The sequence below is a fragment of the Lissotriton vulgaris genome, chromosome 1_1 (genome assembly GCF_964263255.1).
Source record: "Lissotriton vulgaris chromosome 1_1, aLisVul1.2, whole genome shotgun sequence".
In the NCBI taxonomy this organism is placed as follows: Eukaryota; Metazoa; Chordata; class Amphibia; order Caudata; family Salamandridae; genus Lissotriton; species Lissotriton vulgaris.
The window spans coordinates 1,905,214,171-1,905,232,163 of record NC_141685.1 but is presented as its reverse complement, the minus strand read 5'-3'; the positions used below and the strand labels follow the sequence as shown (position 1 = coordinate 1,905,232,163).

At 40.6% G+C, this 17,993-nt stretch overlaps 1 protein-coding gene across 1 annotated transcript in view; it reads left to right on the top strand.

The window, feature by feature from the left end:
• The window catches only part of NELL2 (neural EGFL like 2), a 1,025,546-nt gene that overhangs the window by 956,220 nt on the left and 51,333 nt on the right, over positions 1-17,993 (top strand). Inside the window, exon 18 of the mRNA XM_086919530.1 lies at positions 8,050-8,226. Within this exon, the coding sequence (XP_086775656.1) occupies positions 8,050-8,226 (177 nt within the window). The remainder of the gene's footprint in view (positions 1-8,049; positions 8,227-17,993) is intronic.

The window sequence follows — 17,993 nt, the reverse complement described above, 5'->3', positions numbered from 1 at the left end:
TGATTTTAAGTTCATTTTGTCTTACTTCTGCTGCTCTTTTAAGAAAGAATGCAATAAAGTTTGTGCTAAGTCACATAGAATAGAATAGAAGAGAGTAAAGTTGTCATGTTGTACCACGTTTGTGTGTTAAGCCTCTGAGCCAGGCACTACATTATTCCACATGAAACACATAGGCCCTGATTACATGTTTAGGCGTTATTTACTGCACATGATAAATAACAATACCACCCGGTACTGGATTTATCGTGTGCAATAAACATCATAAGTCTGAGCGGAAAAACGTGAATTGTAGTGTTCAACACACCAAAATCAGCATGGTGCGGTAAATACTGTACATTTTCCCTGTTAAATGTCGGTTTATTCTGACGAAATTTAACAACAGCTGAGATATTTAATGCATCCTATAATAATCAGATGCATTAAATACAGCCACAATTGAGAGAGGGTGTTCCCTCATTTGCATGGGGGTGTGGTCCCATGCAAATGATGGAATCTCGTTGCCTCTGCACATACGCCACATTACCAACATGGAGGCAGAGACAAACATGCTTTTATGAGGTGCACTTTCAGTGCGCCACAAAAAGGTGGCTCACTTTGATTATGCCTCCAACATGCAGCCCTCTGGATGGGAGAAAGCATTCCAATGGTCACTCATTTTACCTGCCTGCAAGGGTATCTCTCTCCCCTCTTGAATGTGCAGGCAAGTTGCTGACTGGAAAGAGAAACACAGAGCAGCTTTTGAACACAATCTATCTCACGAAGTCTTAAGCCATCAGTTGGCCAATGTTTTCTGTAACTAACAACACAATAAGTTTAGTGGGACCCAGAAGTTTGTGAATTTTTGTATCCAAAGCGTATGGACAACAGAATATTACAGCTGGAAAAATAGGCTCATGAGTAAGGGCATTTTAATTCCCTTTAGGGATCAAGCTGTAATTTCTTTCACTAAAACTCATTAAAGGGCACATCCACACAAACATTAGGGCTGGTATGATCAATATAGAATGCTATTTACTGCGTGCATGCTCAAATTCTAATTTTGATAGGGGGTAGCTGCCCAAACTGAAAGCTGAGTATATGCAGCTGTGTTAATCAAAAATGTTATTTATATGAATAAAAGTGAGGACCACTGAGTAAATCAGTAGATAAAAGAACCATATTCGTGTATAAGGCCCCAGAGTCTCATATATCAGAGAAAACACGGTTCAATTAATTTTCCATCTTATATTATGATGCTACCACACTACCTTCCACTTTTAACCTCAGCTGTCAAGTTTTGACAATAACTTAGCTATGAAATCACATGTATAGGTATGGTTCAGTTCCTAATTCTTAGTATCAAGGTGTACGAATCCTATTTTTTTTTAAAGTTGGTCAAATGTTTTGGAGCAATAACTTACCTGTCTCCATTCCTGACGGGATTGCCAAAAACGATATGGTAAGATGTTGTGCAGCAAGCATTACAGTATGCTTGATACAACGAGGGCTATTGAGGACACCCAAATCAAATTTAAAACTCTCTTGGTTCAATTGAACAAGAACCCAGACTGATGCTACATCTTTTGAAATATGTATATATATAAAAAGGCCTTAGATCTTGAAGCTGCATTGCCTGATCTTGAGGCCGCATTCAATAACACCAGTTACACTCTTTTAAGAACTGCCTAGGCATCCCACAGGGTACCCACAGATTTTAGTAATTTCTATGTTTACTTTGCAAGCACCCACTTAATCTATCTCAACTTTTGTCTCAGTCGTGAGATGACGGCCAACCAATTTACACCTGTTGCTCTATCGCAAGTCTGAAAAGAAGAATCTTCATTTTTATAAGCATTGCACTGTAATTGGCTTTCTTGCAGCCAGACCAATGCATTTGCTAGACATGGCTGAACGGTGAACCTTATGTCAGTCAATTTGGAATCAAACATCAAGAGTATCTATGCCTTAAGGACAGGGACCCAAGCATCTCATGGGTGGATTTTATTATAGAAATGACCATGAGTGGGCAGGTAAGGCCAGTCTTAATTAGCTCAAATTAAAGTAATATTTCTAAAGATGGAAGTATGGATTCCTACCTTAAACATTTCAACCTTAACCAGAGAGTGGAACCTGTATAGAAAGACCTTTTTATCTCTACCTCTCTTTACAAAGGAGTCAAACATACTTTTGTTTTTAATATCAGCATTCTGAATTTAGCCTATATTATCGTCTTCGTCCTATTAAAACATTGCTTTTATATACAATACAATGTCGGCATTTTCATAGTCATTTACCTTAGAACAAAATGTTATTCATTTGTGGCTAAAAATTGCATACATTATACCAGACTTTATATATTTCATTAATTTAAAAAAATCAACTGTACTTTTTAGATGATCTGAGAACTGGTTCCATACATTTTTTTAATTTTAAACCGCAATTTGCAAAATATATATTTTGTCCTGAATCAGCGAATTTATAACACCTGCACCGAATAATTTTCCAGTAAAATTATTTTCTCCAGCTGTAGATTAGACTTTTACATTGCTATTGGTATTATGTTATATGTGCATATTATGGATTATATGCTTGCATTTTGCTGTGTAAAGAGTTGGGTAGAGGTCTTAAACATTTTTTGTCCAGTGACAGGGCACATTTTCTTTCCAAAACAGCTTTTTCCTTCCTTTACTCTAGTGTTGTTCAGTGCCTTTGATCCTCAAAAAAACTTTGTAGGTTTCCAAAATAAAGAAAATGGTCCTAGATTTACTTCCATTCAAGCAGTGGAGTCAGCATGTAAAATTACAGCTCTTTATTTCGCAAAGGGCAGAAAGTTGTGCAACAACAGATTTAGCAAGAGTTGTCTGCTGATGACATTATCATTGGCGCTCCCACTAAATCTGGCTGTTCAGCATGACACTACGTCTGTCACTGTTGCCAAAAGGTGAGCAGGCAGTGTCTAATATAACATTTGTATTGAGGGGACACTCCAGTACAGATTTCTAAATGTAAACAACACAGAGATCAAACATGTAAGATCTGTGTTTTGGGGTAAAGTCACCAGTTATAGCGAGGCATACCAGGTAATGTACTGCTTTACGTCTAGCTTGTACCTGCTTTACGTCACATTAGGATTTGAAGCCAGACCAGGTGTTAGAACTCTGATTCCTGGTTGGCTGAGGTATGCACTTAGACCAGGCAGGAACCACAGCTCTAGATAGGGTAAGCTCGAAACACATTAAAAGATAACCTATGATTACCCTCTGGAAGCTTGACACAGAGCAATGAGGCTTATCTAAAGAGGCAATGTAGAAAGTATTTGTGAAACACACACACAATAACACAATGAATACATTACAAAAGACTCCACACAGGTTTAGACAAATAGAGAATGTAAAACAAGACCTTAATGAAAAACATCCAATCAGTAATTTTTAAAGATTAAATGCAACAACAGGGCTTAGAAGTCACTAGCGGTCCAAATTTTAATTAAGATCGTGAGGGACCCGGTCAAATCCAAAGTTCATGCCGACTGCGATGGAGAGCAGGCTAGCTACAGGACCCACATAGGGCCTACTGAAAGGTACACTGGATTGAGCAAAGCTTCAATGGCACGTTGCCTCAATCTTTTACAGGCAGTCTGGTCACTGCATCATCATCAAATTCTGCTGAAATGAAGGTAATACATCAATGTCGAGCCACACTGAGCATCGTCGCTGGACCGTGCAGGCTGTGGAACTGCTGTCGCTGAACAGCCTCTGCGTACGCTTCAAAGAGCGATGCATTGGTTCCGACTGGTGCAGTCGTGACGTTGCAAGGGTTTTATAGCAAAACAGCTGCAGAACCCACTTTGGAGGCCCAGAACTTGGAAAGGGCACCTCTGGCAATGATAGGACACACAGATGGCATAACCAACAAAATTGTAGGAAGTCATATGTGTCCCTGAAACTTCGGAAAACGGAAGGCAGGCCAGTAAGCCGTTTGAGATCACTTGAAGGGAAGGCAGCGTCCTGTTCTCCTTCAGGAGAGTCACAGAGTAGCAGGGCAACAAGCAGAAAAGCAGTCCACCCGGACGAGTGCATTAGGCAGCACAGCAGTCCTTCTGACACAGGTTCATTTCAAAATCCAGAAGCGTCTGATTTTACAGGGTCAAAGACCCAGTGCTTAAACCCAAAAGTGCCTTTGATGTAGGAGATGACTTCAAAGCAGCTCTCTGAAGTGCACAATGATCCCTTTCAACTCAATCCTGTCTGCCAGGCTATCTGGTGGGGGTGTAAATCAGTGCTTTCTGTGTGGACAGGACACTACCTATTGAAGTGTAAGAGTCAGCCCCTCCCATTTATCCCTGCCCAGGAAGACCCCTCAGAATGCAGATGAATGTAGATGAGTGCTCAGAATGCAGATGAGCCTCACCATACTGTATTTGTGGCTGTCTAGAGGAAATGCCGAATGTGTAGCTGTCACCCACCCCAGACGTTTATTGGAGACAGACTGTCTTGCGCATAGAGCTGTGAGTGCAGAAAAGTGTTCCCATTCTAAAAGTGTCATTTCTAAAAGAGTAATGTTAAATTTAACCTTCACCAGTAAAGAGGATTCATCATCACCACACCAAAGATATGAAACCTGAAAAAGGTACACCTATCTGATCAGGAATTACAGCATAAAGTGTATTAAGGAATTAAGAATGCTGGCCTATGAGGGGTAGGCCTCAAAGTAGTGAAGAACGAAATAGGCTGTTTGCCACTGCCAGGACATGCCAAACATAAAAGTACATGTCCTACCTTTTACTTACATTGCACCCTGCCCTTAGGGTTACTTAGGGCCAATCCTAGGGTGACTTATTTGTAATAAGAGGGGACTGTAAGTCCTGGCAAGTAGTGTTAAATGCCAAGTCGAAGTGCCAGTAAACTGCACACAAAGGCACTGCAGTGGCAGGCCTAAGGCAGGTTTGAAAGACTACTTATTTTGTGGGTGGCACAATCAGTGCTGCAGCTCACTAGTACCACTTGAAGCACAGGCCCTGGGTATATGGTATTCTATTTTACAAGGGACTTGCCAGTACAACAAATATGCCAATCAGGTATACACCAATGTCATCATATTTTAGAGAATCACATGCAGTTTAGCACTGGTTAGCAGTGGTAAAGTGGTCAGAGTCCTAAAGCCAAAAAAAGAATCTGCAACAATGGGAGGCAGAAATCAAAAATGCTGGGGAAAGACCACCCTAAAGATAACAGGTTGAACACCAGATTATTTAGTTTAGTAGATCTTGCTTTTGCCAAAAAATTAACGTTCTGCATTTTTCTGACCTATGCACGACTCCCTTGCACACATTAAATGATACAAAGGGGTTTAGGTGCAGTCTGAGTGTAAACTTTCAGAGGGAAAGTTAATGTGTTGCTGCTGTTTTCCCGGTTTGGCAATACTTTGTGATGCCTTGCGACGAGCAAGCTCCAGAACAAAATGTAGTAAAACCGGTCCTTGTTATTCTCTATAAACCAACTGTAAGTTTATATTTTGTTTCAACCAGAATTTTATGCAAGGCTTTGAACCAAGAGCAGAGAAATCAAAAATAGGAAATCTCCAAAGAACATTCATCAGCGTAAACTATAAAAACACTCATGAATATCACCTAATATCTTGTGCCTTTGGCATTATAAGCTAATTACAATGCAATAAAAGTGAATTTCTCCGCTTTATAGTAGTCAAAAACAGCTCACATTCTTCCTACAGCTGTCATCTTCACAGTTCCAAGCCAGTGGTTCAGTTGTTCTTAATGCTTATCCCATTACACCCAGGCAGCCTCAAGGTGATGAGGAACAACAGCGAAGTATAAAAGCATAAGACATATTTTGTGAAGGTGACAGTCTTTGCAATCTACAAAGCTCCAGAAGGCAAAATTACCCACAAAGCAATTATTTCATGAGATTTTGCCAACACAACCTTTTTGTGAGACAATTGCTAACAAAATGTACTTTTTGTACTACTTTTAGCACTCTACTGTTTAAAACTTTGCTAATTATGTTAAGTTATAAAAATTTGGCAATGTCCCAGTTTTGGAGATGCCAGATTTGTCTAAACCTAGCTATGGTTATTTCAGTTCTCTACAAAAACCCCGAACAATCTGATGTTGTTGGGGGCAAGAAAAACTGATTTATGTGATATCCTTTGTGCATTTAGCGGTGGGGGAAGCACCATTTTACCCAGGGGAGCCTAAATGGGCTCCTTTATACAGACCTGTACCCGGTAACCCATCTGGTCCTGGACTTCCAAATCAAAGTGACAGTCAAAGTGATGGTTGCCCTGCCCTGTTAAAGGTCATTAGATGTCCCAGCCTCCGATCACCATGGTGTCCAGACCAGGGAAATCAACGAATGGTCTAACTCGCAGGCAAACATTCTTTGCCTGCAGTTAAGACCAGTAAAATCTGCTTAACTTCCAGTGACATGTGAGGAAATATCACTTTGTTTCTTCAGTGCACGATATGAAACAGCTAAAATAGTGCAAAGTTTTGTTTCTTTATTTTTTCAACAAAGGTCCATTGTGGATGACGTTTTATGTTCAAAGACTCTCACACTTGGAACACTCACTGTTTGTTTTGTGTACTTTTTTGCAATGGACCATAGTTTGTTTTTCTCATTTATCCTGATGCAAAAATGTTGACTCTACTATGAACTAAAGCAAAAGCAGAACCTCAATGATTTACTCAATTTGAAAACAGAAAACTGTATTTGGAATTTTTGTGCAACATTGTAACCTCTGTAACATGGTCATTTTTTTAGATCAATGGCCTAATTACGTGTTGCACAGAGTAATAGTGACAAAATTAGTAAGTTCGGAATAACCAGTTCCTGAAAATGGAATAGGGTATAACTATGCAGCTCCAGAATAACCGAGTTTTTCCACAGACTGATTCCCAATTTCAGAGACACTTCACCTTTATTCTGCCCCTATTTACGACCTGGTTTCAGCAGGTCTGAGTAGCAAATGTGCATACGTTGATCATGAGAACCAGAGTTTGGGAGCTGGGAGGGTGTCAGTCAGCAGCAGGGCAGGCTGTGATACAAGATGAGATCAGGCGGAGGCTTTGCTGCACATATGCCTGCAGCACCTGCTTAACACACATGCGATATTATTGGCTGGCAATTCGGCCTGGTAAATTCGGGCCTACTGTTCCCGCAACTGGTAATCTCTTGTAATAATGTTACTTAATGTGACAACATTTGCTTAGAAAAAAATTTAGCATCTTTCCAGTACAAAATACTATGCCTAAAAAAAAGAATAAACCTTTCACCACTCTGTATGTGTACTTACAATGCAGCACACATGTAAAACTTGAAAATTTTGGAAAAAATAAAACTTATCTACTTTGTGCCTGGCTCAAAGAGGTGTCTTATATGGTGCAAAGTCCTGTAAATTAGTAGATAGAGCTTTGAGTCAAAGCGTGGTAGCGTGGGAAAGGCTATGTACTACCCATCAGACATTCCCTTGATGCAAAGTAGCACAAAGTAGCGCGCAACGCTACTTTGCCTTGATTCTAGCCAACTTTCCAGCACAAATAAAGTTTAGAGCTGGAAAGTAAATAACAAAGCAAGAGATCAAACCGATTTATGTCACTTTTGGTGACTGCACTGCCAAAAGGCGGTGATAAATCATGCTCCCGATGTTAACATAGATATTTCATGACACACCTTGCTGATTTGTGAAGAGAACCCTGGCATCTTTTAAATCCCAACTGTCATATTACTGTAACATTTTGTGTATTGGAGGCGCTTTAATTCAACTTTAGCACGAGTGCAGGAATATCAGGAAAGTCAATAACCACCCAATGCACATTTACCCTGTGACTAGTATATAACATTTACATTTTATTTGCTAATCTTCTATCTTACAGAAACTGATAACTGTTGTAAACACACAGAAAGGGCGAAGTAAATTTTATGTCAACGTGACCATTACAATAAGTTACGTCATCAAATCTAACAGCTGTCATTGATTGTATGAATTGTAACCCTCACAATACAAAATGTAATGTTTGATAACGCACGCTTATTTCATTCTCCTAAAATTCAGACTGGGCTCGTCATGTGTCGGAGGATGGTGTGTGACTGTGAGAATCCAACTGTAGACCTGTTTTGCTGTCCAGAATGTGATCCGAGACTCAGTAGTCAGTGCTTACATCAAAGTGGAGAACTCACTTACAACAGTGGCGACACATGGGTGCAGGACTGTCAGCAGTGTCGCTGTCTGGTACGTATCACACAAAGAATAATATTTTGGACCATAACGTTGGAAAGGGATAATAGAATAGATGATGGGTTGCTTCTTAATAATGTATAGTAGCTTTGAGTGTTAAAAATCATATTCAAGATAAAAAGTGTTGTTTTTTTATACTTTTGTGTTACTTAACTACTTTTATTCTCTATGTCTCACAATGCGAACCCCGCCTGGCATACAGGTTTACTGGCATTTTTTATTTTGCAGTAGTGGGTTGTGCTTTTTTTAATGACTTTCCATTGGACAAGTGCCTAAATGAAAGTCTTGTCACTGTTTGTCACTATTTCTGACCTTTTGTTTCATGCATATCCGACGGTCTTTAAAGCACACTTCTCTTTTAAAATGCCTGTTAAAAAATGTAAATGATGACATTCAGACATCACTCATGACATCACTGATGACATCTCAAATGACATCACTGATGACATCATCCTTGTGAAAGAGTGGCAGACCTCCTCTCAGCGTAATATAACCTTTGATTCACACATTCAAAACGAGAAGCTAAAATTTTCAAAAAAATGGAGATACCAATACCAGTTACAACAACCTATTCAGTAATTCCAAAATCTACATACACATCCACTCATTCACCAATAGTTCTATATAGTCACTCATACATGTACTCACTCATCATATGTACTCATACACCTATACATCCTGTTACACAACGATACTCATCCATAGAGTTACTTACACACATACTCACACATGCAAATAACATCCATTTACTTGCATATACAGCTATACACACACCACTACACTTACTTCTACAGAAACATACACGTACTTACTCTCTTAAACAATCACTTATTGAAACACATACTTATTTATACAGGAACCCTTCCAAACTCTCACTCTCACATATACTTACTTATATACATCAATACGCACATATACTAGTTTACAACATATGTAGTTACTCATAAAGACACTATTGAGACAGTCATTCACTCACTAACACACCCATACATACACACACTCATCCACCCATACAGTCCTGCACACATGCTGTCTTAAAAACACATACAAACAGTGAGTCACTCATTCATGCATCTATACGCTAAGTAATATCCCCCATCGAACTATACAGACACTCATACTAAAACTCCAAAAAACAACTAATAACCCATATACACACTCATGTAGCTACTCATCAACCCATGCAGCCACTTATACACAAAGTGAGACACTGATACAGATATTTATATATTTAAACATTACTCGCTAATACATCTATTCACTGAGATACACTTAATAAGTCAGTTATACAATCAATTTTACCGAAAGAACATACATTTAGACACTTATTTACCCATTCATTCTTCGATCGACCTTTAGATATACATATATAAAAAATATTTATTTTTCAGAAAGACACATATTCACTGGATGATGTCATCAGTGATGTCATTTGTGATGTCATCAGTGATGTCATGAGTGATGTCACTGACCATGTCATGAGTGATGTAGTATGTGACGTCATCAGCAGTACATTGCGGGTGCACGAGTTATAGTTAGCTGAACTAACTATAACAGGGGAATTTCAATGGTTTTGTATGAGTAAAATCTCCAGCTAACTATAACATGTGTGAAACCTATGGTTTTTTCAGTGAATTATTAAGGTTTTTAAATGCTAATTCCTAACTATAACGTGTGTGAAACCTATGTTTTTTCAGTGAATATATATATATATATATATATATATATATATATATATATATATATATATATATATATATATATATATTGCACGAAGTCTGTTCTCTATGGTTATGCTGTCACTTTAAAAGGGTGGCCTGTTCCATGTAGCGTGTCATGTGATCAATGAGGACCGAAACGCGTGATGGCGGCGGTTTCCATGCATCGCGGCCGGGCTTAGTTCCGCCCCCCGCCCTCACCGACCGGCCGGGATTTTCTCCGCCGGTCCAGCGCCACATACCACTTGCCAGACTGCAAGCCACAGGGGCTCATTGCACATTTCCCACGCACCAGGAGGCGCATAAAGACTCGCCTGCAGCAGAGTCCATCGGTGTTCGTGTTTGTGGGTGTTTCCTTGCATCGCGGCTGGGCTTAGCTCCGCCCCCCGCCCTCACCGACCGGCCGGGCTTTGCTCCGCCGGTCCAGCGCCACAGACCACTTGCCAGACTGCAAGCCCCAGGAGCCACAGCGGCTCATTGCGCATTTCCCACGCACCACGAGGCGCATAAAGACTCGCCTGCAGCAGAGTCCATCGGTGTTCATGTTTGTGGGTGTTTCCTTGCATCGTGGCCGGGCTTAGCTCCGCCCCCCGCCCTCACCGACCAGTCGGGCTTTGCTCCGCCGGTCCAGCGCCACAGACCACTTGCCAGACTGCAAGCCCCAGGAGCCACAGGGGCTCATTGCGCATTTCCCACGCGCCAGGAGGCGCATAAAGACTCGCCTGCACCCTCGTCCCGCGAGGTCGCGTGCGGGACGCGCCGGGCTAAGCCCAGGCAAAGGGCGGGCCCTCTGTGGCTCTCGGAGGCCTGAGTAGGACGGGACGGGCCACCCCCCTTGGTTCCTCGACAAGAGGAGGTACATCGATTTGAACTATACATTGACACTCTATGGACAGTTTATTTTCCCCTTAAAGCCATCATCATCGTTTATATAGTACCACACTGCATTATGACACGCAAGGGGACCAATAAGAAATCTCCTTCACAGCGCGACCCAGGTCAGGGGACCTTAAATTTTACTGTGACCAGTAGAACATTGCCCACCTCTAGCGAAGCTGAGAATGACCCGCGCCAATCCATAGATACTAGGCAATCTCCCCCACTGATCCCTGATAGTCCGCAGAACTTGCCTTTTTGGGAGGAAATAAATGCTTTGTGTGGCACTAAGTATGCCCCAGTGGTATCACCATCCCCTGTAAAAGGCATCAGCACCATTACCCCAATTAGGAAACATTGTGACTCATCTTTACCATCTCAAAAAGACAATACCCAAGGTATTGCATTGTTTCAGGGCCCAAACGCTAAAAGGAAGCATGACGGGACAAATGACAGTGGGAATCATCCGAAAATACTAAAACGGTATGCTGGTCCTACATCGCCAGTCACTAACCCCACCTTAACTACGGTGGAGGCTGGAAAATGTGACGACCAAGTATCTTCTCCCCGTTTCCCTTTATTGTCTCAGTTAGAGCTATTGTTAAATTCTATCGTATCACCATTGGTAGAAAAAATTAACGCCCTGGGTGATAGACTAACAGGTATTGAGAAAATCATTCAAGCCAACTCTCCACCAACCACTAAAGTTCTATCTAGTGGGGGAAGAGACCCTTCGCCAACTACCATAAGAAAAGAGAAAACCACTAAAACCAACTCTCCGTCCACTTCTAAGAAGGTAATACCCAACGGTTCTGACTTATTTATTGCCCCCAATGCTCCTTTGCCTATTAACATAAGTAAATACGCCCAAACCCCTCCACAATCTCCTATCAAAACCACTACAACTGCCCCTAAAGTCGCCCCTAAATCTGGGTTTACTAAGTATACTCCTGCCAGAGTGGACCCAAACAGAGAAGCATCCATACACTTAACCCCAGAAGCCGCCTCATTTGTCCTCGTTCTCTCAGGAATACCGGCACCCTCCCACGGGAAACCCGAAAGACGCCAGGAACTTTTAAATAAGGTCATATTCTGGCTATCTAAAAACAGACCACTCACACCCAATCACGTCGGTGGAATCCTGTGTGTTAGAAGGGTGGGCTGGCTAGGGTCTTTAACCAAAGACATCAGCGGGGACCTGGTTCTAGTGAAATTTAGAAATAGGAACATTGTCCCCTATCTACGATCCAACCTGCCCCAAAAAGGAGACGGCCCCATATCTGTGTGGGACTTACATGATTTCTATCCAAGTACCCCATATATCCTGCCAATAAGATTAAAGGCAGACCATACCTATCTGCTGGGAAGGGATCCTCATGCTCTCAGTGGTAGTAACTTTTTTGCATCTAAGAGACTTGATTCGCGGTATATTAACAGTAACTGCTGATGAAATTGTATAAAGGGACAGCCTCAAGTATTAGCTTAGTTGGTAATCCCAATTTTAAACACAGCACGTTTTTAAATTTGGATAGTACTTCAAAAGTCTGGGCACATGTTTTTTAACTTGTAGTTATTTTAACCCGAAGATATTTGACTGCATTGTATCACTGTCTGTATGTTTGCTGCCTTTTTAATTATGATTGTCTTTTATTTGTACGCTTTTATGATTTTTGAAACAAAATCGAATAAAGCATTATCTGATCTGGTTGACTGTATCCCCCCATTGAGACGAGGTGGTGATCAAGACATGAAACTAAGGAAACTGGAAACACAATACATCTTAGAAATGGACACTAAGAGTCCAAATGGATTGAACTCCAGCGAAGATTTTTATACATACTTATGAATAGTATAAGAAGTTTGTTTTTTAGATAATTATCTTCGTTTCCGTTCTACTTTTTTATCATCCATGCTTGCTGCTGTGAATTTATATGTATATCAATTTTTTAACACACATTTGGGTTTAGAGTAGGTACACATTAGCACATTGCACTTTAACCAAGAACTATGCTGCATATCAAGTTGCCCACATGGGCTGGATTTCTTGCTTAATTATTTGTTGCTGCTATTTCGCATATAGTTGGAATTCACACAATCTACGGCAATAATATGTTGCCTTATTGAATGAAATGTAACTGGGAACAGTTTTAACCTAAACATTGATCGTTTATTCGTTTTTCAACTAGTTGAATAAGTGTGTCTTTATTGACAACAATATTTATATATGAATTTCAGTCATTACATTTTAAATATTGTATAGTTGTCTTATCCTCGGATTCTCAACATAGATTCGAATTGAGTCATGTTTTAAGGATTTTAATTGGCCTGATAAATATTGGTCTAGTTTTAGAGGATATTTATTGGTATCATTTATTGACAAATTGTAAAATTTGCACTTTATTTATTTATGCGATTTGCACAGTAACAATATGTATTTTACATCGATCTGAGCAAAGTATTGCACGAAGTCTCTTCTCTATGGTTATGCTTTTGTAAAGTTGCACTGTCACTTTAAAAGGGTGGCCTGTTCCATGTAGCATGTCATGTGATCAAGGTCCCAAGAGGACCGAAACGCGTAATGGCGGCGGTGCTGGGCAGAGAATAAAATAACATTCAGCACCAATTTGGGTACGCTTCGTCTCTTTTGCAAGAACAGTGAGAGATGGGACGAGTACAAGGATATATATATATATATATATATATATATATATATATATATATATATATATATATATATATATATATATATATATATTTGGAGCTGCTGCCGTACAAAAACTCTAAATAATATCAAGAAAATATTTCAGAACTTATTTTAAAAGAGAAGTGTGTTCTAAAATATCATATGCAGTTTTTGATGTCTTTAATTCAATTGCTACTTTGGTTGGGTCCTTGTATTTCACGATTTGATATCCTGTTTTTAACTTCACTTTAGAATCATCTATGAAAGTAAAGGAATATACCAGTACCATCACCAAATCAACCAGCAGAAGCAGAACTTTTTTTAGACAATCAAGTACTGCTTCAGCCTCCTGTAGGACCACCTATTCCTCACTCCACAGAAACTAGAGTGCCATCAACTTAGTGAAAATAAGTATATAGGACCCAAAAGCACATCAACAACACCAATCCAGCCTCATGGATTATGTCCACTCTTTACTATAGAACCCTGCAATACCATACCACCCAAGTCAGAATTATTATTTGTCAAGAATATCCAACAGGAAAGACTACAAATCTAGCTCAATGACATGGTATTGGTAGTTTGGAATCCGAAATTGCACTGACTGACAAGTCATTTTGATTCACCTTAGACACCAGACTCGCCCTCAAGGAACACATAACAAAAAAACCCAAAAAGAATACAGGCTAGTCTAGTGCTCTCTTCTAATTTACAATGAAACAGTTTCATAAAGCCCTCCTATTCTCCCCTTTCGAAGGTGGCCCTGCTACATGGCCTCCCCAAATCAACATTAGTGTGCATTAAGTGCATCCTACATGCTACAGCATGTCTTATCCAGGCCATGAAGAAATATGATCATATAACCCCCATCCTGATGGAACTCCAGTGGTTCACCCTACTAGAACCAATTGTACACTAAACTAGCTCATCACTTACAAAGCCATCACAACCAGCACCCCTGGATATCTTGCTAACAAGCTCACCATCTCTGGTGGTTCTTGGCACACCCACAACCAGGGTACCATGAGACTGAAGAATAAGAAGTGTAAAGAAAGAAAAACGAGGCAACAGGCCTTTTAAATCTATGCACTCATGATTGGGAAAAACTATCCATATCCATCAGGACTGCACCAATGCTGCTACAAATTATATAAGACTTGAAGACACACCACTTTACAGAACACTACATTATAAAATATTAATAGTCCAATGTTTGAAATTCGGTTTCCGGTTGGCAGAGGAATGCACCCTGTCCAAGCAGGAAGCACAGTCCTAGTCATGGTGAGTCAGATACACACTCTACATTACCTGGTGCTTACCTTCTGGTAGCTTGGCACAGATCAGTCAGGTTTAATTTTAGAGGCAATGTGTAAAGTATTTGTGCAACACTCAATACAGTAAAACAGTGAACACACCACACAAAAAGAATCCACAAATAGAGCTTTCTTTACAGTTCAAAACCAAACTAAAATGACAAAAATCCAAATAGTAGAACCGGAGTTACACATTTTTAAAGAATATCTTTTGAATATAGTGCTTAGAGTCATAAAGCACCAATTGGAGCTATCTGGTCATTTTGGGCTGGGTTAAATCTGAAAAGTCAAGCCAATCATGATGGAGCACGGGCTGGATACAGAAGCCTTGCACGCCCCAATGAAAACAGTCCCTTAACGGAGGAGCATTGATGTTGAGGAGTGCACAGAGGGTCAGCATCAAACCCCTGCTCATGAAGGCAATTCGCCGTCGTCGAGCCACGCTGCTGGCTCTGTGGCGTCCTCGAAGCGCAGAAGAGACTGCCTCTGTTTCAACTGACGCAAAGGTGGCACTGCTGGGATATTTACAGGAAACAGCCAGGAAAAACACCTCCAAGGGCCTAGGAATGGATAGACACCAATTGGCATGGCAGGACTCTCAGTTTGCAGAGTGCAGAGGTTGTATCAGGGCTGAAGGAAGTCTTTGATGCCCCTGAGACTTCAGAACAGGAGACAAGCCAGCAAGCTCTTGGAGTCACTAGTTTCTGCGGATGTAGAGATTCAGGTCCAGTCGTTCTCACCACCAACCAAGGAGGGCTGCAGGCAGCAGGGCAGGCATGGCAGAGCAGGAATCCAGCAGGGTCAAGCAGAGTGAGAGTCTTTTTTAGCAGCACAGCAGTCCCTCTTCCTGGCAGAGTGTCCTCATGCCCAGAAGTGTACTGACTTGGTGGGGTCAGGGGTCTAGTATGTATACCCAATTGTGCCTTTGTGCCTTTGAAGTGGGAGAGACTTCAAAGAGAGGCATTTGAAGTACACACGGTCCCTGCCCTTGCTGTCCTGGTTCTAGACTCATTACAGGGGGATATGCTGCTAATTGTGTGAGGCCAAGCACAGCCCTATTTAGATGCAAGTGCCAGCTCCTCCCTCTTGTCCAGACAAGGAAGACCCATTAGCCTGGTGTAAGGCCTTTAAGAAGTGAATGGCCCACCAGGCACACTTTACTTCCCTTGCTGTGTGAATGTATAGAGGGAATGCTCAAAGCCCAGCTGTCACCCACCCCAGACGAGTATGCAGAGATATGCAGGGGCACAGAATGGTTAAAGTAAGAAAGCAACAACTTTCTAAAAGTGCCAATTTTATACTTACAATTCAAATCACACTTCACCATGAGTGGTGAGTCTAGAGACACCAACTTTGAAATATCTATCCTGTCCCAATTGGGAATTACACTTATAAGATGTAATAAGGTAATCCCAATGTGAACCTATGGGAGTGATAGGTCTTGCAGGAGTGAAAAACAGATGTAATCGTTTTTCAGTACCAGGATATGTAAAACTTAAAAGTACATGTCCCAAATTTACATGTACTGCACCCTGCCATTAGGGCTTTCCAAGGTCTAGTGTAGGTGTGACTTATAAGTATTAAAAGGGAAGGTTTGGGCATGGCAAAGGGTTAACTTACCAGGTCAAAATAGCAGTTTAAAACTGCTCCCATACGCTGTTTAATGGGAGGACTGAGACATATTTGAAGGGCTACTTAAATGGGGGGCACAATCAATGCTGCAGGCCCACTGGTAGCATTTAATTTACAGGCCCTGGTCACATGTAGTGCACTTTATTGAGGACATATATATATATATATAAATTAAATATGCCAATTGTGGAATAGCCAATGTTATCATGTTTTAGGGAAAGAACGCCTGGACTTTAGCAATGGTCAGCAGTGGTAAAGTGCCCAGAATCCTAAAGCCAGCAAAAATGAAGTTAGCAAAACAGGAGATCAGAAAGCAAAAAAGTCAGGGGAGGCCATGCCAAGAATGCCAAATTTAAAAGTCCACAAACCAGATACCTCTCCTAACCGTTGTTGACTTCATGCTTATCAGTGACCCTGTACTTTTGGCTGAGTCACACTATAGAAATACCACTTACATATATAAATAGATAAATACAACGGTGCTGTACATCCTGGACAAAACAACAACACCTTTCTCAATGTGGCATATGGCTTGATGTTAACCTATCCTTTTGTGTGTAATTCAACACAGCTGTCAATAATATCAATATCCTGCTTATTATTATTAATTAAAGTCCTTTTTCCTGTGTTATCACGGGATGGAATTGACTAGTGGACTGTTGTAATATTTTTAATACATATATTCCAAAAGAACAAACTCCTGTGTATAGAGTGTTAAGCTGTGAGATTGTGCTCTATCTTTCCTATCAAAGCACATCACTAGCTATCACTGCAGAAGGAAAACGATTGTGTACCACTTACAGTGCTCACATAGAAAACACTCCACATTACAAGCCGATCTGAAACACGGAACACTCTGCCGGCCCACATTTGCATGAAATAAATAGAGAAGGGTGGTTTTCAGAGAGCCTCAGGGTTGAAGGAAATCTTGAATATATCAATTCTTAACAAGGCTGTCTTCTATATTTGTTAAGTATGATGAGATCAGGTGACATTCTCTATGGGGACAAGGTCCCATTACTGAATGATCAACCTTTCTTCCCTGACAACTATATTTGTTCCAGGAGATCAACCACTTATCAAGTGAGATAACTTCATGCAGAAGACACTGCATATGGCAATCACCTACACACATTCAATGACTTGCCCAGAAGTGTCCAAAATGTGCCATGTAGCTTCTGTACAAAACACTTAAATAAACAGAGTCCATTCTAAGGTTATTATTAAACGAATTTTGTCCTCATGATATGGCTGTATTTTTACTGACTAACCAAAGATTCATCCTTTTCCTCTACTTGCATATAAATTATGGGATGCCATGTTAAAGGCACAAGAGGAATGTATTACAGAGAAATGCTGCAAAGCTGTTCAGCAAATACTATAAAAAGGTTGGTAGAGTGGTGCAAGTGAATAGAATAATACACAAAAGAAATTCAATGCAGTAGCAAACTGAGAGCCAACAAAAATGGAAAAGATAGGAAATATGAATTGCATATGTTACACTAGAGAGGATATGAATATCATGATAAAAAATGGCCT